The following is a 26,478-nucleotide window of genomic DNA, read 5'->3' as shown; positions in this document are numbered from 1 at the left end:
TCAGAAATAATGAAAGAGTCAACACTAACACAGGCAATGAATATGTGACTACATGAATCAGCACCTTCAGAAAAAAATGAGTGAATATACGAATATAATTTAAATATCAGTTATATGAATTAATAAGGTACCATTGTTAAAAAATTAATAGCGCCAACATTATCAAAATAATTCAGTGAGTCAGTGTCATCAATAATAAGTAGTATATATATAAATGAGTAATAAAAAAACCAATTCCTTGTGTTACTGATATGAAAATAAAGCACTAATTCAGAATGCTTGAATCTGTGCCAAAGAAATGGATTGATGAATTATTAAGCATCTCTAAGATTAGTGGATAAGATAATGAATTGTAATAAACAAGTAAAAAATGCGCCGAAGCACAGCGTATAATCAAGGCCACCGAAAATAAGTCTATCTTTCGGTGATCTCGGTATAATGCCGTATGAGCCGCGGCCCATGAAACTCTCAGCCGGCCGTGGGGGCCTGTGTTGTTGCGTTGCCAGAAGCACGATCATGGCTAACTTTAACCTTAAATAAAATAAAAACTGTTGAGGCTAGAGGGTTGAAATTTTTTATATTTGATGATTGGAGGGTGGATGATCAACATACCAATTTGCAGCCCTCTAGCCACAGTGTTTTTTAAGATCTGAGGGGGGGGGGACAGAATTAGTGCGGACGGACAGACAAAGTCGGCACAATAGTTTTCTTTAACAGAAACTAAAAAGCTCATGAGTGAACGAACCTGTCTTTTAAGGCTGATGACGAAGCGAGTCTTCCAGTAATGTACAGCGATGTATCCAGTGCATTTAACATCACAGTTAATATATGAATGAATTTATGAATAAATAAATGATATAATTTATCTTTGAGTCAGTGCCACCCATAGGAATTACTGATTGTGTTAATACAAGGAAAAATAAATGAATCACATTGAACATTTAATATATATATATATATATATATATATATATGTGTGTGTGTGTATATATATATATATATATATATATATATATATATATATATATATATATATATATATATATATATATATATATATATATATATAGTGTAAAGCTCAGTAAATTACTCAATACCATCGACATTATTAGAATAATAAAAGGAATTAGGTTCATGAAACTCATTTGAATTACTAAATTGCTGAATGAATGGCATTGCTATGAATGAAATCTTTCTCACCATCAGACTTAATTAGTTAACAATTTTTGCATATTAGAGCAATTAAGTGATAAAATTAACATCATCATAGTGAATGACTGAACTGCTGGCTGAGCCACCTCCATTATATCTTGTGAATGAATACATTAGTATCGTTTGTATAAATAAAGGAGTCAGTACTGAAAGTAGACGTATAATTGATTAAATAAACGCCAGCAATGAATAATTATATTCGAAATGATGTGTTAGCGTTCAAATAAGGTATTACTATTAAAAATTAAGAGATATCGGCTAAAATGAATGATCTTGAACGAAGATATCCACAATGCATATGAATGAGGGCATGAATGAGGGTTGAACCACCAGCCGTCAAAATGAATAAACGAATGAAATAGTAATTACACAGAATTACAAAATTAATTTCAAACACACCCGGAAAAGTAACTTATTTAAAATCAGAGTTTAAAAATCTAGTAATGATTTTACGCCTTGTGTATGCAGTAAAATGTAAAAACTGGTAAGAATTTGGAAAAACAAATATCCAAGCAGAGAAAACTTGAACGTTTTCATAATCGAAACAATGTTATTGATATCCTACTATGTCGGGTTAATGGCCATATCTTCATCTTAAAAACAAAACAGCTGTCTATATAAATCATTTCAGAAGCACCACTATACAAAGACTTAGAACGGACATAAAGGTTTTCAACAGTAATCATTTCTTGAGCCAGACAAACTCAAAAATAGGGATGTCCTCAGATGACCGTTCCTGCTGCCAAAGATAATTCTTGATTGGGAAACTTTTCAGGCACTTACAAAGTACTTAAAACAATTCCTGTATTTCAGGCACTTACAAAGTACTTAAAACAATTCCTGTATTCAAAGAAGACAATAGTTATCTCCGAAAAACTTAACAGTTTCCTGTAAAATTTTACCAATATATCATCAAAACTTGCCTTTATGAGGTATTATTATTATTATTATTATTATTATTATTATTATTATTATTATTATTATTATATAGAAAGAAAACCATCCTTCAAACAAGTTTCATTAAAAATAATGCCCGTCTGGATGCAAGAGAGTTTAAATTGCAGTTTCTTAATCTCCCTGCTGCTACGAAGAAACTCATTCGGGAGATTGAGAAATTGCAACGTAAACTCAAAGGCCGTTCTGTTTAATGAAGTTTATTATTATTATTATTATTATTATTATTATTATTATTATTATTATTATTATTATTATTATTATTATTATTATTATTATTTTTATTATTATTATTATTATTATTATTATTATTTCATCAAATATTATAACAGCATGGCAGGCATTATACTCGTGCTATATACAATTTTTTGGGATTAGCTGTTTTTCCTCCTTTAACCCACTGTTTTTGAGGTCGCTGAGATGAATAGTGACACTCCCGATGCCATTTAAGTCCAAGTTCAGCCCCGATAGGAAGGGGGGGTGAGAAGGGGTGAAAAATATAATTAAAAAATGACATGTATTAGCGTCTAATTCATGTTCTCGAGGTCGCTGAGATGAATAGTGATACTCCTGATGCCCTTTAAGTCCAAGTTCACCCCCGATAGGAATGGGGGTGAGAAGGGGTGAAATATAAAATGTTGAAATGCTGGGCCATGTAATTAAAGTAACTATCTTAACAGGAAAGGAAGAGAGAGAGAGAGAGAGAGAGAGAGAGAGAGAGAGAGAGAGAGAGAGAGAGAGAGAGAGAGAGAGAGAGAGTTTATCAGTTGTCACATAGAGTTTTCCCGGGCAGCATCGAGTTGGTCAGGTAGTATGTGTGTATATATATGTATATATATATATATATATATATATATATATATATATATGTGTGTGTGTGTGTGTGTGTGTGTGTGTGTATATATATATATATATATATATATATATATATATATATATATATATATATATATATACATATATATATATATATATATATATATATATATATATATATATATATATATATATATAATATGTATGTACATTAAGGTTCATTGCTTGGTATAAACATCCTACTGTATAATTACTGTCAGTAATCTCTCGTCACATTTACGTCAGTTGCACCGTAAACCGTCAGTATTGTCTGGAAATGGGTGATAAAAGCAGCTGTGGCTGAGTGAGTGTGGTGCTGGTCCGACAAACCACAGGTCAGCGATTCATATCCCAGAGAGGAGGTTGTTCTTTACCATTTATATCGATTGCCATTGTTTATTTCAGTGCCACCGCTGATAGCAGCGCCTCCAGATCCCAACATAAAGGCTACATTAGATTCACCAATCACATTACCTTGCACTGTGGTCATGGGTAATCCCATTCCTAATATACTGTGGATGCACAACGGAGAGCCAGTCACAACTCAGAAAGGTAAGGAAGAGAGAGAGAGAGAGAGAGAGAGAGAGAGAGAGAGAGAGAGAGAGAGAGAGAGAGAGAGAGAGAGAGAGAGAGAATGACGAAGGGCAAACCCTCAGTACTTCACAGGCATTTTTCGTGGTGGCATTTCTTTGGTAATATGGAGTTCCCCTCTCAAGATATGGATGCCTGCCATCCATCTTAAAGGTAATTTTTGTCGTGCACGCAGCCATCTTGAATATACAATGATCCATACGAGAAAATTCAATTTTTCTTCGATTTTCTTCAAATATGGTTTGTGATATATATGACAATAGGTTCTTAAATCCTGAAACTTAATTTTGATAGTTTTGAATTCATAACACTTGTCATTTTCAGAATTCTATTCGAATACAATCTAAATATTAACTTAAAGCGTGTCATGTTCGACGTAGCTTTGAAGGTTTCTAAGATTTTGAGAATCAGAACCTTGATTTAACCCATTTTGGATAGGATCATACAAGCAGACCGTCATTCCCTTCGTTTACATCAGAAATTCTGACAGAAGAGTACCAAGGCATCATGGGAAAATACAACCAATTGTAATATGTTGAGTCATAAGACTTATACCAAAGAATTAGTTTAAGACTTTATTTACATTGTATGGTGTGTCCATCTCCCATCCTAGCATCAGCGTAATAAGATTTAGATTCTGATCTTCGACCAGTAGTTTTCTACAGTTGTTTCAGACCTAAACGTTTCAATCTTACAGTTCATTTATGGGGTCAGACAGAATCCGCAAGGATTTCCAAAGAAATACATTTTTGTGATTCGAAATGTATGTAAACCATTGACTTAATTGACAGGGAGATGTTCATATTCCCTGAAAACATTAATTAACACCGTTGCACATTATGCTTGAATATTATTTCATGTTGCTGCGCGCTCATCATATTAAATGACGTTCACTATTAGAAGAGACTCCCTTATATAATGGATAACCCTGTAAGAAGCATACTGGGTTTTAAATGAACGTGCTCAGACTACGCCTTTCCTTGTTCGGTTCGGGGATCAGTATCGATGTTTCTCGGTTCGTGTGTGTGTGTGTGTGTGTATCAGAGAGAGAGAGAGAGAGAGAGAGAGAGAGAGAAAGAGAGAGACTGTAGGTTGATAAGCCTCCCCTTTAATGATTTCCTCGTTTCTATTAATATTCTTTTTCCTTTTCAGGTTCAATCGTGAAACCCGACGGGTCCCTCAAGATCTTCTCTGTTGCAACAAAGCACGAGGGTGATTACGACTGTGTTGCAACTAACGTTGCAGGAAATTCGACGCAGACGCTTCACCTCACAATAATGAGTAAGCTTTTATGAGTGGCTCTCCTCATGCTAGGGCTAACGACTCTGTTGAATGAGGCGGAGGGGAGGAGGAAAGAGAAAGGGGAGTGAAATAAGAGTGGATACTGATTCTGAAGGAAACGAGGGGCCAGCAAAGTTAAAATATGGCTCATGATATATTTTCTGTGTATTTTTCGTTAAGAGTATTTTTTTAAGACTACAAATTGCGTATTTCCATCACCTGCTGTACTTGCTGGTGTGCTTGCAGGTTAGACATTGTTTTAACACATTTCTTTTTCTTAGTAGAATGCCTTTTGTCCGTCTATGTTCTCTCCGATGTTAAATTTCAAGTCTTCATTAGCAGAGGTTGTTGTGATTTAATGTTTCCCACCACAGTCATTATTTATTAATATATAATTGTTCGAAAAGAAGTGTTTATTGTGAAAAATAATTGTAGGGAAGACATCATTGCAAAGGTTTCATTCCATGGAAAGGCGAAAATTGTTCCAGAATGTCAGTTCCAGGTCAATAAATGCTCTTCCAACCATGAGTGAGAAATTTACATACCCATATTTTTCCGTTAGTTCCACCCCGAGCCAAGTCGAAACGCCTAGAAGAGAAATTGATTGCCCTCGAGGGAGACAACGCAAAACTCAAGTGCCCAGTCAAAGCTAATCCTCGACCAGCATTTTTCTGGCAGAAGAATGGACAGTCGATTTCCAATACGAATACAAGGTAAGGAATTGATAAAACTGAAGAGCTGGGTGAAGCTGAGCATGAAACTGGTGAAACTGGGGAAACTGGGGAAAGCTCTGGGTGCAAGGAGGGAAACTGGTTGCGAGAAAGTGTACCACTGTTTACACAGTAACATTCTGTATTATTCAGACTTGATACTTTCAGAGATGGCCGGTGATTTTAACTTGAATCATTTTAGCTTAGATATTTACGCTTTTATAACTGCCCATGCGTGCGTTTGCGTCAAAGTCTAAGAAATTTACAGCCCTCATCTCGTATTTGATACAGTTACGTGGGATTAAACTAATTAGACGGTATTTTTCTTGCTGCTAAAAGGAATTACCCAGCCAATTACGACTTGTTTTTGCTGTTGTAAAAATAGAAATAAAAACATTAAAAGCAAAAATAATATAAATAAAAATAACAGAACACAGAAATGAAAAATATTTGAAATAAATATTATACAATAAAAATTTTTAAATAATGAACCCAAAAATCATAAAATTCTCTCTCTCTCTCTCTCTCTCTCTCTCTCTCTCTCTCTCTCTCTCTCTCTCTCTCTCTCTCTAACCAACAGAAACGTTATACATCTCCCATTACTGTCTTCCACACAGAATGAGGATTTTACCGGACGGTATCTTGGTCATTCGCCGATTAACAAAGGAGGATGCAGGAACTTACGTCTGTACAGCTGTTAACCTTGCAGGAGCCGCGAAAATCCCGGTTGTGTTGGAAATTCACGGTAGGTTAGCTTGTAGCGTGTTAATTATATATATATATATATATATATATATATATATATATATATATATATATATATATATATATATATATATATATATTGTGACGAAGTGTCCAGTGTCTGTTCTTCAAATCAAACCTGATATCTAAGTGTTTGTCCCGGAGTCTAGTGCACCATTTATATATGGTGGCCCCGGAGTGTCCAGTGTCTGTTCTTTAAATCAAACCTGGTATCTAAGTGCTTGATATTTTATTACCAAACTTACCATTTATTCAACAATTATAGTTACCTCACAAAAGCCAGACACCTGAACCCTCATCACACATACAAGACGACTGATTTCTCTAAAGGCAACTGTGATCCCTTATAAACTTATCAATCATGAAAGAAAGCAGATAAAGTTCGTTAAACAGGTGTGAGGTAAAATCTAAGGGCATCACTCCATTAACATTATAAAAGTTCAAATATTTCTATTTATTTCATTTCCCTGTTTCGAGCTCACTTCAATTACTTGAAGGAAAACATCTCACTTACCACTCTATCTCTAATTCAAATCAAAATTACTGGTGGGTCAATGAATGAAACTCTGATACAATATTTTAAATACAAAAATTTATTTCTAAATTCAAAGATTATACATGACATTTAACAGTCTCAGGGAAATTTATTATTACTTGAAAAATTGGATTAAATCTGAATTAATCATCAGTCAAAATTAAATCAGAAATTAATTTATCAATTAATCAAAAATTATTAAAGAAGAATTTAAATTGTTAACAAGATTTCAATTCCCCAGTGTTAAACAAAATAAGGCAAATAAATCAATCATGTAAAAATGTGGGTACAAAAGACACAGAAATATACTCTGCAAAAGATTAAATATAAAAAAATGTAAAGCAAAAATTAAGGCAATAGCAAACACATCACATATATGCATAAAAGAAAAACTCTTCAAAAGATAAAGCATAAAACATATAACACGAAAAAATACTAAAAAAGTGAAAAGGTATCTTTACATATAACCACTCTAAATATTTTTCTTAGTGCACTAGAAACCCACAATTATGTTTACAATACCTTGGTACCAAATTGCTTCGTGTTTTTAATCAGGCGCCGTTACACACACACTTAACAAAATACACTGTTCAGATAACTCAGACACATTTACTAAGGAATTAAACCGTTAAAGGATATGAGTGACCATCGTCTATCAAAATATCAATTACATTAAAACGGGACATTCGTAATATCCCGAGAGTGAGCGAGCGAGAGAGAGAGAGAGAGAGAGAGAGAGAGAGAGAGAGAGAGAGAGAGAGACGCGGAGCGGAAAAATGCAGCTCCTTTCCACAACGCTTTTTGGTCTCTGAATCTCGGCCCCTTGTAAGGGCGTCTATCTACGTGGTAGGGAACAGCCTATGGGTGCATGAACAGGTCCCAGACAAGGTTTTTATTTTAAAAACTCTTTAAAATGATAATTAGAGACAAAGTGGAATTACAATTAACACTAATATTTATCATTACATAGTTTCAGAACAAGAGAATCTCTAGTTATTATAATAAGAATGGAAAACATCGCTTCACATAACATTCCTCAGTGACGTTCGGCAACTTTCGTAATGGAATTTTCCACCCCACAGTTTTTTGATCGCGGCCCATAACGCCTTTGTACGCTAATGGAGTCATCTGAGAAGGTGATAGGAATGCATTACTTAAGCAGTTTTGAAAATTGGACTAACAAACGCGTCTCTATACAATGATCAAGGCTCTAAGTCTCTCTCAGCTCGACGCATACGTCGTCCTCTCAAACCATATAGCGTTTATTCACTGTAACTGTACGCTAACTCTTTTACAGCATATGTGCATCTGAACAAAAGATCATACAGTATACAACAATACACACATACACACGGGGAGATTACTGCATTATGAAAACCACAGCATAAGAATATATATAATATATATATATATATATATATATATATATATATATATATATATATATTAGTATTTGTGTTATTTATAAGCGAACTGTAATAAATTTTTAATCGTGGTTGTTATTCTTAAATCGTACCTTTCAGTAGTGAAGCCTCAATTTTAATAATATCTATCTCACCCAGGGTAAATGCTACAGATTCATAATACTACACTTTCTTTTCTTCTGTAGTTCCTCCTTCAATCGAGGACGACCCTGAAACTTACACAGTGAGCGAAGGAGAAGTAGTTGAGATACCTTGCGACGCTTCCGGTACACCTCTGCCTATAATCACCTGGATACGCTTTGACCAGACCATCATGTATGATAACACTTTGCCAGACGGTACTCTGAGGTACGTTCTGTCTGCTTCATTTTCTTCGACATGACCAACATCACTGACTCTTGTAAGACTTCCTAAGAATTGGATTAGAATTTGGTTAACAACCTCATCAACAATTATTCTAAGGCTTGATGAGACTGATTATTGATTTCTTTGGGGCTTATGAATATCTAGATCAATCGTAAAATAACTGACCACCTTAGGATGCTGTGTTAATACCCGCATTAAGTCTAGATTAAGTATTTTCTTACTGTCCTCCAAGACCGCAGTTAATATTTTATGACTAAAGTTATTAACAGCAGCATTTTTAAGCAAGCTGAGACCTCAACATAGTTACTTTAAGGCTTACTAAGACATAAGTTCGACCCAGATTATTAGTTACCTTAAAGGCTTGGTAAATCAACATTATTGACTATTTTGAGACTTGCTAAACTATTAACTATACAGAGGCTTGCTAGGACCAAGATGGTTAGATTAGACCTAGATTATGAGTTAATTTAGGTCTTCTTGGGACCTAGATTTTTAGCTATTCTAAGGCTTGCTAGGTTAGTAAGTATTCGAAGATTTCCTGACCTGGATGATTCAGCATTTTAAGATTTGTTGTCTTAGATTATTGATTATTTCAAAGATTGCCCTCTTATATTATTCAGTAATCTTATGGTTTATTAATGGGTAGATAAAACGCTCGTTGCCTCCCCCCCCAAAAAAAAAAAAAAAAAAACAGACCTCATATGAATTTATATAGAACTTTGCACTGACAGGTGAAAAGGTAACAATTTATGATGCGAAAAGCTGTTATATTATTTTTAATAATTGGTTAGATTTTGTCTTAACTGGGTTTTCAAAAATGTAGCTGTGCACATTTTCTTAAAAAAAAATAAAGAAAATTTTTTAAATATTACTTAACTTATATTCTGAATCTTAATATACCTTTTCAGTGTGTATGTAAGGAAGCATGAGTAAATGTATTTATTGTATGTATGTGTTCCAGTATGAGAGCATGTGCCTATGTGTAGTTTTTAATTTAATTTTAATTCGTTCATCATCGTACTGAATGGCCTATTGGGTGCTAGTGCTTTGCCTCAGGCCTTGACCAGGTATTTTAATCTAATCCTTCGGGCCAGCCCTATGAGAGCTGAAAGTCAGCTCAGTGGTCTGGCTAAACTACTTTAATAATAATAATAATAATAATAATAATAATAATCATAATAATAATTAATTTAATGTTAATAATATTAGAATAGAAATGACAGACTGCAGTTGTCAACTTCCCAAAACAGGTTAGTTGCCACAGCTGAAAACGAAGGTCGGTACGAATGTCTGGTTACGAACGACGCAGGATCGGCGAAACGGCCAGTCACGGTTGTTATCACAAGTAAGTACGAGAACGAATGAGCAGAATTTTCTGTCAGATCTTTGTTAAAGTGTTTTTCTGTCATACTTTTCAAGTGGTTGGAGGTTGCCACAATTTAACCATCGCGTCGACCATTTGCCTTCATTCATTCATTGAATTGGTTCTACAGACCAGGTGTTGTTGTGGTGACTGAAGTAAGTGTTGGAATATGTAGATGGAGGAGTGACTGGTTTGGTGTAAAAGTTAGTCTGAGACGTGGATGTGTTATGTCTCCATAGCTGTTTAATATCCCTGAGGATGGATGTTGGTGCAGTGTTTTTGGATAAAAAATGGGTCCTGACTGGAGTGTGGAATGCTGATGTTTACAGAGCATATGGTATTGATTCTGGATGGTGCAGCGAAAATGAAGAAAGTATTGAAATAGTTTAAAAGCGCTTGCTGGAGGAGAAAGGTAAAAGTAAACAAGAGTAACATTAAAACTTTGAGGATAAATGGGAACCAGAAACATGCAATGAAAGTTAATATGGGTGGCGGTATAATGGAAAGGATTGGTCTGTTTAGGCATTTGGGAGAAAATATAATGAATGAGGGCAGGATGAGGAACGACATTAGTCACAGAATATCTGCAGTAGAATATATATATATATATATATATATATATATATATATATATATATATATATATATATATATATATATATATATATATATATATATATATATATATATATATATAGAGAGAGAGAGAGAGAGAGAGAGAGAGAGAGAGAGAGAGAGAGAGAGAGAGAGAGAGAGAGAGAGAGAGAGAGAGAGAGAGAGAGAGAGAGAGAGAGAGAGAGAGAGAGAGAGAGAGAGAGGTGGCTATATATGAGAATTTATGTATTACAATCCTTTCAGAGATTCCTGAAATATCACCACCTGGCGATGAAACGTTAACAGTGAATGAGGGACAAGATCTAAAGCTACCCTGTGAGGTCAGAGGTCATCCTCCACCTGAAGTTGTCTGGAGGACCAAAGGTTTTGAAGTAGAACCCAATCAACACTTGATGTACGATCTCGATAAAAGATTTCTCTTTTAAGTTCATTAATTTTGTATTCGCTCATTATTTCATTTATTTATTTATTTGTTTGATTCAATTTTACTTTGGCCTTTTGTTTATTGATTTATGTATCTATTTGCAATTTTTTTCGTTTATTCACTTACTGTTTTTAAAAATGGATATTAAATTATCTTAGAAGGCAAAATTTCATAAACATTTAATAAAAAAAATTAACTTTACCGTGCATCTTCTCAACATTCATAAATGGCAATAAAGCATAATTTTGAGCTAAAACACCTAAACAAGAAAAAGAAACTTTGTTTTTATAAGACTTGTTTTGCCTTTCAGTTCTCATTGCTTTAAAAAAAATAAGGAAAGATAAATTTACATTAAAAATTACCACCAAATCATTTCTCTTTGCCGTTGCTGGTTCAAGACGTAAGTTGCAGCTCAACCTCCCTTAACTTACTTTATCAACAGACCAATGGCCGGTTACCTGATGATGAGAGATGTCACTCGAGATCTGACTGGTCGGTACACCTGCATTGCTACAAACAGGGCTGGAGAAGCATCGAAGACGTTCGTTATTAATGTCAATTGTGAGCAGTGTTCATTATTGCTGTTACGTTTAAAATCGTTTGTGTTATTCCTTACCTTTTTGGCTTCATGTATGCAAACAGAGTTCTGTCAAAAGAGAGGCGTTTGTATCCTTATTAATTTCTATTAATTGTTAAGTGTGGTGTTTGTTTGTAGTTGTCTCATAAATACACACAGACTATATATATATATATATATATATATATATATATATATATATATATATATATATATATATATATATATATATATATATATATATATCGATGGAGAGGAGAGAGAGAGAGGAAATAATTTTTGATGTAGAGCGATGAAAAATGTTTAAAATTTTTACTTGCCTCATTTCATTTTCAAGCTTTATCAGTTCAAACACTTTCTTTTTATTAATCTGATACTCTTGAGAACGCATTAATTTTGTAGAAAAGAACACTAAAATCCAATAAAATAAAATGAAAACTGTTACTATGGTATATAAAAAAAATTGTATTGGCTTTTTGCAGTTTTCATTTTCGTTTTCATTTTTTCCGTCAGACCCTCCTTCACCTGAGGTAAATAATCCTGAAGGAGAGAAACTGAGCGTGGTGGAAGGAGGCAGGCTAATCCTACCGTGTCCTGCCAAGGCAAATCCTACTCCTACTAGGGAATGGACGAAGGATGGTCACCTTCTCGTTGCGAAGGATAGTAAGTGTCGATATGGGCTCTCCTTGGAAGTTGCATTCCCCAGTTCTCGTCAAGTCAGACTGACTGAGACTGTATCATTTCGTATTAGATTAGTCACCCGTAAATAGGTGAAATCAGTCTACGTGAACGGGAAGATATATCTGATTGACAATCCCTTATTCATCGTATTAAAATCTCTCTCTCTCTCTCTCTCTCTCTCTCTCTCTCTCTCTCTCTCTCTCTCTCTCTCTCTCTCTCTCTCTCTCTCTCTCAGATGTAAAAATTCAAGAAGACGGCGAACGAGTTGAAATTTACCGAGCAGGCTTACCGGATAATGGCAACTATACCTGCACCATTTCAAATATCCTTGGCTACACAGACATCAACTATAGCGTCCAGGTGCTCAGTAAGTGTTGTTGTGTTTTCAATGTGCTTAAGTGACTTTGAAGTTGGCAGTTTGTTCTTAAAGGCGATAATTTTTTTTAAGTTATTAAAAAAAATTTTCCTTGTTTTTCACATAATAATGGCTTTAGGCGCAATTATTCAGTTCAGTTTATTCTCATCCTGTATCGTTAACTAACCTTTCTTGATCAGAGAAAGTTTATATCCAGAGCCACTTTGCTTCCAAATCATGTAAATAATTTTCAACTCTCTAAAATCTTTTATCATTTCTTTCCCAGTTCCTCCCAAAGTATCTTCGACGAAGGTGTCAAGTGTTCCTGTTGTCATCGAGGGAGAAAGTGTCAGAATAAACTGTCCTGTTGATGCAGTACCTCTGCCCACCATAACTTGGCTCAAGGTTGTAGAATCCAGATTGTTTTAGAAATATTATTTTGTACTTGGCTTTTTAGATACAAATGGACCTTGTTATTCTTACGATACATTGCTGTGCGGCAGCCCCATGATTCGATCAGTCCATTGCTTTGTAAGCCATTAGCTCTCAATCTCCACTTTCATATAGCTCAATTTCTTGTGAAAATACATATTAGGGTCTAAGCAAAGAAAGACTCTACACCGGATACTTATCAATAGTCTTAATGTTTAACATTTTTTTTTTTTACCTTAATGAGCGAACGAGTTGTCCATACTGAAATAAAAAAAAATCCGTTAATTTTATATTTACACAAACCCCATTAATAATTGCGCTTTAATAAAGCATACTTAGTCTCCAGTGCCTGACACCAGTGCCGTAGGTGCTGATCTTCCAAGTGCCTCCTATTCCTGGGATTTAATAGAATACGTACTTAGGGTGTGCTTATTTCGTTACATATTGTTTCTTGACTTTTTATAGCTAATATTAAAAGAATTATATGATTCCGAGTAATTTGTATTATTACTTTGAGGTATAAATATGCCCTTAATACCTTCTTAGTTTCCAGCCCTGAGTAGTACATTATGTAACAGTAAAATACCACTAAAAATGTAGTACCTTTCGTTTTGAGCTTATAAATTCCGAGTTGGTCTATTCTTTGTACTGGTCTTGTTCATATCTGAAAAGCATTCTTATACGCCATTTTCGTTATCTACAGTAGGTATTATACATGATCATATGTAACAGATACACGGGCAGTTAGGTAAGTAGAACTTAATGCAATATCATCCATACTTCACAGGACGGCATATCAATTTTTTCCACCAAAGATCGAGCTGACATGACCCATATTGTGATTGAAGATAGCGGCCAGACGCTTCATATTCTCGAGGCAACGGCAGATGACCAAGGTAAAAGATTATTGATTATGAATCAGTAATAATTAAGTAAAAAAAGGCAAAACTTCATATTAGGTGATGGTATGAAAACACTGAGTAGAATAGGCCAGAGACTCGCTTCAGTTAAGTAAAGATAATAATGTTGAAATAACTTGGTGAAGTTATGATTAGTGCCTACTATACTAAACGTTATCTTTTATTAGAAAATATAATTATCTCTTGGGGATTAAAGGTAGATTTGGGAAGGTACTCTTACGATCACCAGTTGCATTTCTTTTATAATCTCCTTCAGTACACCATCAAGCTCAGCAGTTTTCTTTGTGTCAAGATCATGTGTCACATATATGTTATTCATTCATTAAAACTGTTCCTTACTCATTAATTCTTCGTTTTCCTACTCTTAAGCAGATTTTATGCATTCGTCGCTCATTATAATCCTCGTTTTGAATTTCATTTCATAAGCCCTGTCTTTCATCTATTCAGCCAATAGCATTTGTATTTTTCGTAAGCCTTGATTCCAATTAGCTATCGTACCCTTTCATTTTTTTTATTATATTTAATCATTTTGATTTGGCCTTCTTTTCGCCTAAGGCTTTTTCTAAAATCGTTAATTAAATCAGAGTATACTATTTTGTTAATCGTTGGTTTTTTCGATGTGCTATGCATTACAATCCATCTTTCCTTTGTCTTTAGAACTGGATCATCTAGTCATTAGTTTCCATTACTTATAAGCTTTCTTATTTTGACTACCATTTCTCATAAGACCTTTCTTTCAGATCACCAACCATTCCAATTTTTTTTCTTAACTCTCTTCTACCGGCTTGCTCTACAGGAAAATCACTGGTACCTTGAACTTCCTTACCTTAGATCTTAATTGCACCCCACCCAGGTATATACAGGTGTGTGGCCACCAACGACGCTGGTGAAACTGACCTGCTCTTCCCTCTAGAGGTCCTTGTAGCCCCGCAGTTCAACCAATATTTCCATCAGCCTAATGTCGTCCTTAACATTGGAGATACACTGGATCTAGATTGTGAGGCCAGCGGGGATCCGGAGCCTCAGGTAAGTGTTTAGAATTACTGAAAGACACACCATGGGTTAGAGAAAAGTACCAAAGGGTTTTTCCTCTTTTTATTAATCTTAATCTGCCTTTTTTTATTTACATGGTATTTATTGCCTCTATACGAACACTCGTATGCTCGGTCTATCGCTCACCCTCCCTTCCTGCCTCATTCAAGGCTTACCAGTACCTAATTTATCAATTTGATATGTTTCTTACACTGATTATCATCATTTAATGAAGCATACAGTCTTTATCACCAAGATATCTTGAAAAACGAAAGGATTTTATTTATTTATAACTTATACTCCGTAAAGTAGTTTCCACAAACAAGTAAAAGTCTTGCCAGACTATAATTTTTCCACGAGTCGTTTTAGTTTTTACTTTCTCTTTATTTAATTAGATTATTTTTTCAGACTTTCCTTGTAGCGCTTGTGTCATTTTTTGTAGATACATATTACCCAGGCACCTCTTATTATTCATATGCCATTATTCCAAGTGTAGCTTACCTTCCTAAGACATTTTTGCAGGTGGCTTATCTCTAATTATTTTCCATGTGTCACTTACCTTCTTATGCAAATTTCCAGGTGTCACTAGTCTCAATGTGCCATTTACCAGGTGTCACTTACCTCCCTAAACGATTTTTCCTACTGGCGTCTATTGCCATATGTCATATTTCCAGACGTCACTCATCTCCATAAGCTGTTTTTTAAAGTGTTTCTGATCTCTATATGCAAATCACGAATATCCCTTCGTCCATTTTCCAGGTGTCACTTACCTATATATGACATTTATTTTAGGTAACTTCTTTCATATGTCATTTTCCAATGTGTCGGTTATCTCTATTCGCCAGTGTCGCTTATTTCCACAAACAATTTATCAAAACTTAATTAACTCCATTCCTAGCTCTTCCAAAATGCTTACGGCCTCTTCCAAAATGTCTCTTGGCCCCAGACCTCATTCAAGCTAACAAGTATTACTGTTCTTAATTGAGATTTTACTTAGGTGTCATGGATACTCGACGGACTGCCCATGTATGCCCATGTGACACCCGGAGGTAGAAGGGTGTTCATACCAAGAGTGAGATTGGGTGATGCTGGCCATTACATGTGCAACGCCACAAACACGGCTGGAAGTACCCACAGGAATTTCACAGTCACTGTCCTGAGTAAGTAATGAGTGACTGCCACATGCACAGGCATTTGTTATTCTGACAACAGGACACCGTTAAGAAGGAAGATCATGTAGGCCTAACAAGAGTGTTTTTCATTAGGGAGTGTTTTGACGAGACCACTGACTCATATTTTAATACTAACAAGTCTCATCTCAAGTATTTGTTCTCTAATAAGAGATCAAAATTGGAGGAAAGTCATGATAAAGCAACTGGACAGCTAGGTAGGAAGTCCAAAGGGGTAGGATGAAACTAAAGGACGGAAAGCAAACCAGCTGGAATCGAATGAATGCCACAAAGAAACTTTATTTTTATTCTATTGCTTTGCAAAACTAGAGCAATACAGTCCCTTTTCGTGTGGTCTTCGAGCTAGATAGATAGATGGGTAAGCAAGATGGCCTGCGGCCATTTGTTGCACTCTCAAAAGCAATAGGCAATTGATAATTAGCTTTTAATTTTTTCGTTGAAACCTATCTATTTAATTATGAATCGCGTCTTCCGAGGTAGATCTATATTAAAAAATGCATCTACCAAAGAATGAATGTATAAGTACTATCATTTACCTTTGATTATTAACAACTTCATTTGCAAATGCTACATACATAAAAATAGTCAAGTGTATAATTCAAAATCCTTCTTTTGTGAATTTTAATAAAACTCTGTAATTTTTGTAAGTCCAGTTTAAACCTGTTTAATTGTTTTTACAAGAGTAATTGTCTTAGAAGTAAGTTTTTGTAATTGTTCTTCAGTTCAATGACTTTATCATTTATCCACAATGCAATCCAAACAAATGGATGATTTTTCAGTGGCACCAGTGGTGGATGAAACTGGAGGAGTAGGTGTAGGAGGTGGAGGAGGAGGAGGGGCATCAGGTGGTAACAGTGGAGCAGTGGAGGCTGTGGCAGGTGGGGATGCCCAGCTATGGTGTAGGACAACAGGTTCGCCAGTACCATCCGTCACGTGGACGAAAGAGCAGAGAGAGCTCTCGACTATGTTAGTATCCAGATGGTGACCTTATTTTAAAACTCTTACTTGGTTTTTACAAATACTTGGACTTTACATATACTTCCTTGGATTTTGCATGCTCTTACTTGTTTTTTATGTATACTTGGACTTTACATATACTTCCTTGGATTTTGCATGCTCTTACTTAGTTTTTACATATATTTCCTTGGATTTTGCATAATCTTACTTGGTTTTTACGTATACTTGGACTTTACATATACTGTACTTCCTTGGATTTTGCATGCTCTTACTTGGTTTCCACATATACTTGGACTTTACCCATACTTCCTTGGATTTTGCATACTCTTACTTGGTTCTTACATATATTTACTTGGACTTTACATATACTTCCTTGGATTTTGCATACTCTTACTTGGTTTTCACATATACTTCCTAGTAATTTACATATACTTCCTTGAATTTTCAATTGTAATTGTGTTTTCAAAATAATTTGTCTTTCGGTTTATTTTTGCTGAAGAAATACTTAATGTACTTTGATTTTTCCATTGCAGAAATTAGTTTTTGAATAGTTGTTCCCAGCTTGATAGTTAGATAGTTACATAGAAAAACAGATAAAGATATTATTGAGAGAGAGAGAGAGAGAGAGAGAGAGAGAGAGAGAGAGAGAGAGAGAGAGAGAGAGAGAGAGAGAGAGAGAGAGAGAGAGAGAGATGTTTCAGGTGAAAGTTATCTGTATTATTTGTAGGAGGATGAGTGCGAATACCGAAATTTTGAATATTTCAATTACACATCGCATCTTGATTGTAAGATTTACATGGTAAGCATTTTTCTATTTTACAGTATAATTTATTTTCAGTTATATCATTATTTTTGGTATCTTACAGGGAAAGATTTCCTTGCTGAATTCCAATTGTAGTGTGTCCATCTTGACAGTTTGTCAGTGCTGGTTACTAAAAAGAAAGTGAGAGATCTAAAAAGACTGAGAGTGTGTGTGCAAGAGAGAGAAAGAGAGAGAGAGAACAGTCTTACATTTGTTAAAACTAGTTGTTATTAATAATAACCTGAAGACTTAGTTTACCGTCTGTTCATTCCCAGAATTTTTGCACATAACATTTCAGTTATCAATTTTCAGTGCTGAACTGGACCACAGCATAGAGGAGAACGGTCAGTTACTGAAGCTCCGCAGCGTCGATCATTCCACGTCTGGTGTCTATCTGTGCAATGCCACAAACAGCGTGGGAACGGCGACCAAGCAGTTCAACTTTACTGTTATGAGTGAGAAGTGCTTCTTAGTTTGTGATGTAATGTCTCTCTTTCTTCTAATGTGAAAACGATTTTTTTAATTATAGCACTGCAGAACATAATCAATACTTGCTCTTAACATTACTTCTAACAACGCAAAGCCTTATTCAGTTTGTTTATTTATCTTGTTTCCACCTGTAATTTTTTATGAGAAACATTACCTTGTTCGTAAGACTTTACCAAGCATTCATCATTATTGTTATCTACATGTTTTTCCACTTGAGTTTTGATGTATAGTTATTGCTTTCGACATTTCAACGATTTCACTTTTCCTGACCTAAACTACAACACCAGAACACCCTGCAAAACTAAAATTACTGCAGGAGTTTAATTTTCTATAAAGAGAACAGTACGAGAAACACTATTCGAATCATCATTCCTTGTCTGATAAGCCTCCCACTATCGCTCACATCCTCAGTACCGCCAAAGATATCGGGGTGGGGAGACAGCGACGGAGACACGGTGAATGAAATTGAAGTTATAGCCGGGAAAGACGTCATCCTGTTCTGTCCGGTAGAAGGCAATCCAAAGCCCTCCATTACTTGGCTCAGGGATGGACAAGCCCTTAGTGCACACCCCAGAATCCATCTTACCTCACCCAACGAGCTCCTGTTGACCAACTCTCAGGCGGCAGATTCTGGCAACTATGCTTGCTTGGCTACGAATCGTGCAGGCGCCGACGAGAAGCAGTTTGAAGTCCAAGTGATTGGTAGGGAACCTTATATATATATATATATATATATATATATATATATATATATATATATATATATATATATATATATATATATATATATATATATATATATATGACCTGTGGGGTCAGTTGGTAGCGCCCTTGTCTTTCATTTGAAAGTCCTGGGTTCGATCCCGATGTGAATCAGAAATTTATATTATATATATATGACCTGTGGGAGTCAGTCGGTAGCGCCCTTGCCTTTCATTTGAAAGTCCTGGGTTCGATCCCGATGTGAGTCAGAAATTTATATATATATATATATATATATATATATATATATATATATATATATATATATATATATATATATATATATATATATACCTGCGTGAATAATTCGTTCTTGTATGCTCCACACATTGATTCAATTATATCTGTTTCATTGTCACCAGTTCCTGCCAAGATCAACCTAGGGGTGCCAACTGGACGTGCCCCAGACACACCACCTTCTCAAGAGGTGCTGGTGGATATGCCCTTCTCGCTCTACTGTCCAGCAGAGGGATTTCCTCATCCTCACATAACCTGGACAAAGGTGAGATCCCATTTTATTCAGCTTTAAAGAGCGTTTCAAATTTGATATTGTCTTGCAACTGTTGCAGTTACCATAAATTTTGCAATCCTACTGAATAGGAGTCAGTGAGGATAACGTTATTTTTAAACAAGTATAAAAATTGCGTTTCAGTATAAATCTTTTTGCTTAATGTGACAATTAAATTCCTTAAAGAGTCCTCAGGAAATCAATCAGGAATGCCCCTCTCATTATCTTGCTATCCTTCCTCACTCTGAGACTGGAAATTGGCTTTATTCTATGCCACTCATGATTAAACTATGTTCTATACCATAACTAAAGTGCCTGCAGCAACAGAACATTCAAATTCAAATATGACACATGCACAACTAGAAGGAGAGGGTCCTGAACATGAAAGATTCTGCCTATCTAATGTTTATTGTATTATTCTAGCTTAAATGGAGAAAAAGCCATAAGCAGTCTAATTAAGACCAGCCAGGTATAGCCCTTCCATTACCTTTCTGTTCATGTTTATTTTTTCTCATCCCTTTACTCATTACAAGGTTCTGCCGTGCAACAATTTTTGTCCTACCTCTTCCACGCTAGACTTCTTTTCTCCACAAGAAGTTACGTGCATTATACAAACGAAACTTTTAACACTTAAACCGGTAATCAACAAAGCCTTTAAAGATTATCGAATCAAATTGAATAAAACGATCAGGACTATTTCAGTGGTGTTCAAGAAGCTAAGGAAACAATTCTGGTTAAGAAAATTATTACAGTTTTGTTGTCGAACTGACGATGCCACTGTAGTTATAAGAACTGGTAAATTGTAGAAGTTGAAGAACTTGCTATGTAAAGAGTGACCTGTACGTTTCCCTTTAGAAGCAAAATAAAATTAGATAACTGCAATCAACACAAATAGGAGCAGTTGTAAGAATTTTCACAAATATATCCCAGAGATGAGTTAAAAAGAGTTTTTGAAAGGTACTGTTCAGAGAATAAACATATCCTAGAGATACTCACAAACCTGTTTAACTGACCATACACTCAAAATGACTAAAAGACAACTACTAGAACAGCCTTCGTCAGGGAGTGTAAAATCTTCTGATGTTATAATCTTCGCTGGACTGTATAATTAATAAATGCTTTTATCGAGTTACGCAACACCCCAAGGCAATGTTAGTTTCAGAAGTTCATTAATGCTATGTAAAAGTTAATCTTAAGAAGTGTCTTAGCTTTATAACTGAATATAACTCGAAAAGACACCATTCTTGAAAATGCCTTTCTCGGACGCACCTAGAGAACGACGAAAGTCAAGTATGTTACTTAGATTTCTCATTAAGCTAATTGTAACAATAAGACTCATAATCTTCTGTAACAAAACTTTCCTCTTTCTGGTTCCCCTCGCAGGACGGATCCCCACTGCAAGGACTCCTGGGAACCGGTCTAGACGGACGCGTGGAAGCTGGAGACAGCGGCCGTCGGCTCATGGTGTCAGGTGCTGTGGTGTCCGATTCCGGCACTTACACTTGTCTCGCTGAGAACCAGGGAGGATCGGACTCTGTCTATTACAACGTCACTGTTCTAGGTATGACGTCATATGTGCTAGTCATATTTACTGTACAATTGCTGAGGCTTTATCGACTTTGGTTAACACTCTCCGGTCCAGACGGGCCACCCAATTGTTTACTCTCAGGTCTTAGTCATTTACTCCTCGGGGAACAGTTGAAGAGTTAGACGCACTGGAAGTTTCCACAAAATGCTTTCTAATTTTACCCGCGTAATTTTTATTATCACTAAAGTGGTACCATTGGAAAGCTGAAAGTTTATTCTAGCGTATATTAAAGGTTCTCAGGAATAAGATAACAACTACCACCGTTTTAGATGTGATGAGGTAGGACCAAAAATAATTTTTGGCGTTTCTTATTCTCTTCCTCTGTCTTCAACGGTCAAAAAACATCTGGTTAATCAGATATAATAAATTTTGCGTAAGTAATAGAAAATTCCTTACTTACAGTGATGGTAAATATTTCAGTCGACATAAATTGACATTTTATGAATGACAAGGCAATTAACAGAAGCGACCATCAGGTCCATTACGGGTGTTCAGTTTATAGCCGGCGTTGGCAGCACTGATGGCTAGGATCGTCATCGTCCCACGTGGAATAAATGAAATAAAGAAAATGTATCGTTGAGTATCTTTTTTAAAACACAACTATAAATTGGGTCTCAAGCGCAAACACGCATACATATATGTATTTTTATTCAATATATATATATATATATATATATATATATATATATATATATATATATATTGAATAAAAAAAACATATAATGTGTATGCGTGTTTGCACTTGAGACCCAATTCTATAGTTGTTTGTTTAAAAAAAGACATTCAACGGTACATTTTTTTAAATTTCACTATTCCACGTGGGACGATGTGTATGTGTGTGTGTGTGTAATGAAAAAAGCGAGAAAGTGTAATGAAACTGGATAAAATAAAAATGAAAATCACTGTGAACCATCACAAGTATAATTCGTTTCACTTGAGATAAAAATTCATGAACAGGCTCGGGAAACAAGCAGAGTCCTTGCTCTCTTTCCAATTTGAGCAGTTATCGTCACTTCCTCATCCTGTATTGAACTGAAATCAAAATCCGCATATTCGAATCACTACCTTTCGTATTATGTGAGTGAGTTTTGAATTAAACAGCAATTTGCTGTTTCCCAAGCCGAAGCTATATTGGTGCATTGTTCATGTCCGAACTGTTACAACGGTAGTTTGCACTTGGGGTAACTGTCACTGCCTCATTAACAAATGATGTTACTACCATATCCCAGTTAGAAAAGACAAATTGTTGTTTATCACAGACACGGCAGTAAACAAAAGGTGGCAATTTTTGTGTAGTTCAGTTCAGCATAACCAAGTGAAGGGTAAAATATTCAAAATTTCGTGTAAGTGAATAAAACAAGGCATATAAAATTTTGTGTAAGTGAATTTACAGAAGGACCTTTTAGTATATAAACATATTTTGCAGATTACAAAGGTAGGAAAATGTGTTATATACAGTATATTTGTGTGTATGCGTATGATGAGAATGTGACTGGGGAGGGATTTGGGGTTATTTATATTTACAAATCTTACTTACTTAGGGGGTGGTTAATTATATACATTACATTTACATAATGCAATTACATTGTGTAACTACATTTTTACATTAGTTTTACATTCTGTTTTTTGTTCTTGTGGGTCTAATAAATTTATTGATTTCTTCTGAAATATTTGGTTGGGGATTATTATGGGAGTGACCTAGACCTTGACCTTGTGTTCATTCCTTCAGGCGGTTGGTGGGGAGGCCTTGCCCTAACTCCTTCCGTCTGGACGTTCAGCGTCGGCTTGGTTGTTATATAAACAGCCTTTGTTATTGTTAGATCCCGACATGTATTGCATTTGTATTTTAGTCTGGTGTTGTCTATCAGTCATTGTAATGCCGGTTTCTTGTCGTGTTTCCTGACTTTTCCATATTTTCTCACTTCTACATTCAGTCTTTTCTCAAAATTCTGGATAAGGAAACACAATTTGGGTGTGGTCATAATCCACATTGGTATTCATCTCCTTAGGCGTAGATCCACCAGCTGTTGGCTTTCACCTCCCCAGAGCATTAACCTCATTGGTATTTCTTTCTCGGCTTTTGTCGAGTATGTTTATTCAGAAGGCTATAGTGATATGCAATAGTAAAATAGTAAAGAATTCATGGTGATTACAAGATCCATAGCTGAGTATACATATGCAAGTGTAATTATAACATGAGCTTTCGCATGTTTTCATACATACTTCTTCAAATATACAATTAAATATTAAAATAATCAAGATTAATTAAGCAGAAGCGAAAAGTCAATCTTAAAATGGACATTCAGTAGTTACAGAGTAATTCAAAGGTTGATCGCTATGGATAGTTGCTTAACAAGTATAAATTTTGTGGCTATCGATTCCATATCCTCAGCGATCTCCGGTCAATATAGTTTATATATCGTCGTGATAATCTTGTTCAGTAGTTAGGGTAAGTCCTACTCGGTCAGCAACGGCGCCCTCCGCATCAAGATTGCGTTGCACACTTCAAAAAAAAAATCAGTCACAGGAATATTTGTAGCTTTTATCAAAATAAAAAAAAGTATGAACTATAGCTAATATTAAATCATCTTCATCACTTTTAAAATCGTATCAAATAAATAAGACACAGTTTCCGCTTTCAACAATGAATTTAATAAAAAAAGACAGAATACTTAACTTTATTACGGTTGCTTCACTCCACTCTCTTCATTATATATATATATATATATATATATATATATATATATATATATATATATATATATATATATATATATATAATATATATATATATATATATATATATATATATATATATATATATATATCACAAAAGCATGACAAAACGTTCCACTCTCGGCAATACAATTTTTAAATGAAGGCAGAATGCTTATCTTAATCATGAAAGCTTCGCTCCTCACGCTGCAATGTCTGTTGCACTTGGGGTAACTCTCATTGCTTCAGTAACAAAGAATGTTACTACCATACCCCAGTTATAAAAGACAAATTGCTGTTTATCCCAGATACGGCAGGAAACAAAAGGTGGCGAACAGGAAGTCATGCAATTTTTGTGTAGTTCAGTTCAGTATGAAGAATCCAGGTAATAAATTCACAAATAAAAGTGTCACAGAAAAAAGGCCACGTTAAGTTATGGTGACCGGTAATAAAGTCACAGAAAAAGTCATAATTATTTTTATGGCAAAAAAGTTCAGTTTTGTGGTAATAATCATTAGAACAAATTGTATTAAGTAAACTTTTTGTACATTTTTTTCTGTAAATTTTCTGATGTATAAAACAAATTAATACAAAGAACTGAATAAAATCATAGGATTACATCCTTGATAAATAAAATTCATGAAGTAAGCAAAAGTATTGCAATGATACACATGATAATTACTGCAAATGAAAGATGATTCCTTGCGTTGTTCCAAAACCAATAATAACAATAAATTGAAAAAATATAATTTTGTCGATGAAACCTTATAAGCACGTCTGGAATAAAGCCACATGTACTGAAAGTATCAGTTAAGCATATTGTCATGTGAATGATTCTTCATTTTCGTTATTCCAGGGAGTACATACGCAGCAAAAGTAAAATAGACTTACTCATTGTTCCTCACTTGACCTAGAACAGTTGAGGAGAGGATTAGCGTATGCAGGTGGCCGAGTATGGACAGCAATTATAGGCTCAAAAGATCACCCCATTTTGTAGACAACTTATTTTACGTATATAGGTGATTTTGCTCGCTGTAGATAAAACCCCTTCTGCTGTCCGATAGATTCTTGTACTCCCCTGCTTCCAGGAATTTCACACCATTAGCTATGTATAAATGTCCGTTAGTCAGAATTGTAAACATAAAGAAAGCTGCTTACATGAGAGGCAGAAAGAGAGTCAAGTATTTCAACTGGGATAAGTTTGGCTTTTTATTGTAACATGATTATATGGAGGTTACTTGTCAAGTGTTTGTCAATGCCAAAAATATAACAGTTTTTCCTTAGCTATGATGTGAATACCGTTATTATTATTATTATTTTAAGAATGTTCTGAAGTTAAAAATCTACACACACACACACGCATATATATATATATATATATATATATATATATATATATATATATATATATATATATATATATATATATATATATGTAGTATGTATGTATGTATATATATATACCTACTCATTTTCCTGTAATCTAGGCTTATTTATACATTGTGAATACTTTTGCATTAGATGCCAAGTATGTTGACATAAACACATGACATGCGCACGCATATACATACACTACTCATTATGCATATATATATATATATATATATATATATATATATATATATATATATATATATATATATATATATATAGATATATACATACATACATAGGTATATATATATATATATATATATAATGCATAAACCCCACTAGTATACATATATACATCTCTCTGTCTCCCATATTTACAATAAAGAAAGTTGGTCATTGGGTTTTGCAGGGCAGGGTTTGGGTTCTCACTCTGGTTGTTAATGTACCTGGACCATAAGATAATCCCCTGTACGATTATGTTGCCATATCATAAAGAATTTTTCAATTCTGTACTTGGTTCTGTCAGTAATTTTGTATTTTCTACATTTTTGTTTTATATTAACATCATTACTATACGTATGGGCCTTCATAAAGGATTTGTTTCTGGAAAATAAGAAGTAATTCATTAGCAGTTTCCTTGCTGGCATCATTCTGAATTACGGCTCGAAGAGGATACGCTCTCGATTTACCTACGTGACTGAACACAGTCAGCTTATCATATGATGATTTTTTTTTTTTTTTTTTTTTTTTTTACAAATATGGCTTTACAGTGAAAACTTGTTCTTTACAGTCGGAAAAATGAGATGTCGGATCTCAGGGAAGAGCACCAATTGCTTCTTTATCAAATTTTGAGATGTAGAGCGACCTGGTGACAGCGTTACAAACACGTGAGCGGAAACAAAGCCAGTTACTAGCGAGAGGCGACTTTCACCTGGAAAACAAACAGGTGAAATGAGCGATTCTCGCCAGAGTGAAGCCAAGTCTTTGGCGTAGTTTGCAAT

The 26,478-nt window shown here is 34.8% G+C and overlaps 1 protein-coding gene across 3 annotated transcripts in view; it reads left to right on the top strand.

Moving 5' to 3' along the window:
* Positions 1–26,478, top strand: part of LOC136828705 (hemicentin-1-like) — a 195,694-nt gene that overhangs the window by 70,900 nt on the left and 98,316 nt on the right. For all 3 annotated transcript variants that reach the window (XM_067086838.1, XM_067086836.1, XM_067086837.1), the window contains exons 20-38: positions 3,427–3,573; positions 4,765–4,893; positions 5,456–5,606; positions 6,221–6,348; positions 8,513–8,675; positions 9,944–10,038; positions 10,915–11,065; positions 11,538–11,656; positions 12,186–12,335; positions 12,589–12,720; positions 12,995–13,113; positions 13,928–14,036; positions 14,914–15,086; positions 16,090–16,252; positions 17,062–17,248; positions 18,354–18,496; positions 18,942–19,232; positions 19,655–19,794; positions 21,184–21,361. In XM_067086838.1, coding sequence (XP_066942939.1) covers positions 3,427–3,573; positions 4,765–4,893; positions 5,456–5,606; positions 6,221–6,348; positions 8,513–8,675; positions 9,944–10,038; positions 10,915–11,065; positions 11,538–11,656; positions 12,186–12,335; positions 12,589–12,720; positions 12,995–13,113; positions 13,928–14,036; positions 14,914–15,086; positions 16,090–16,252; positions 17,062–17,248; positions 18,354–18,496; positions 18,942–19,232; positions 19,655–19,794; positions 21,184–21,361 — 2,868 coding nt within the window. The remainder of the gene's footprint in view (positions 1–3,426; positions 3,574–4,764; positions 4,894–5,455; positions 5,607–6,220; positions 6,349–8,512; positions 8,676–9,943; positions 10,039–10,914; positions 11,066–11,537; positions 11,657–12,185; positions 12,336–12,588; positions 12,721–12,994; positions 13,114–13,927; positions 14,037–14,913; positions 15,087–16,089; positions 16,253–17,061; positions 17,249–18,353; positions 18,497–18,941; positions 19,233–19,654; positions 19,795–21,183; positions 21,362–26,478) is intronic.

Source organism: Macrobrachium rosenbergii, chromosome 43 (genome assembly GCF_040412425.1).
Source record: "Macrobrachium rosenbergii isolate ZJJX-2024 chromosome 43, ASM4041242v1, whole genome shotgun sequence".
In the NCBI taxonomy this organism is placed as follows: domain Eukaryota; kingdom Metazoa; phylum Arthropoda; class Malacostraca; order Decapoda; family Palaemonidae; genus Macrobrachium; species Macrobrachium rosenbergii.
This window is presented reverse-complemented; position numbering and strand designations above follow the sequence as displayed.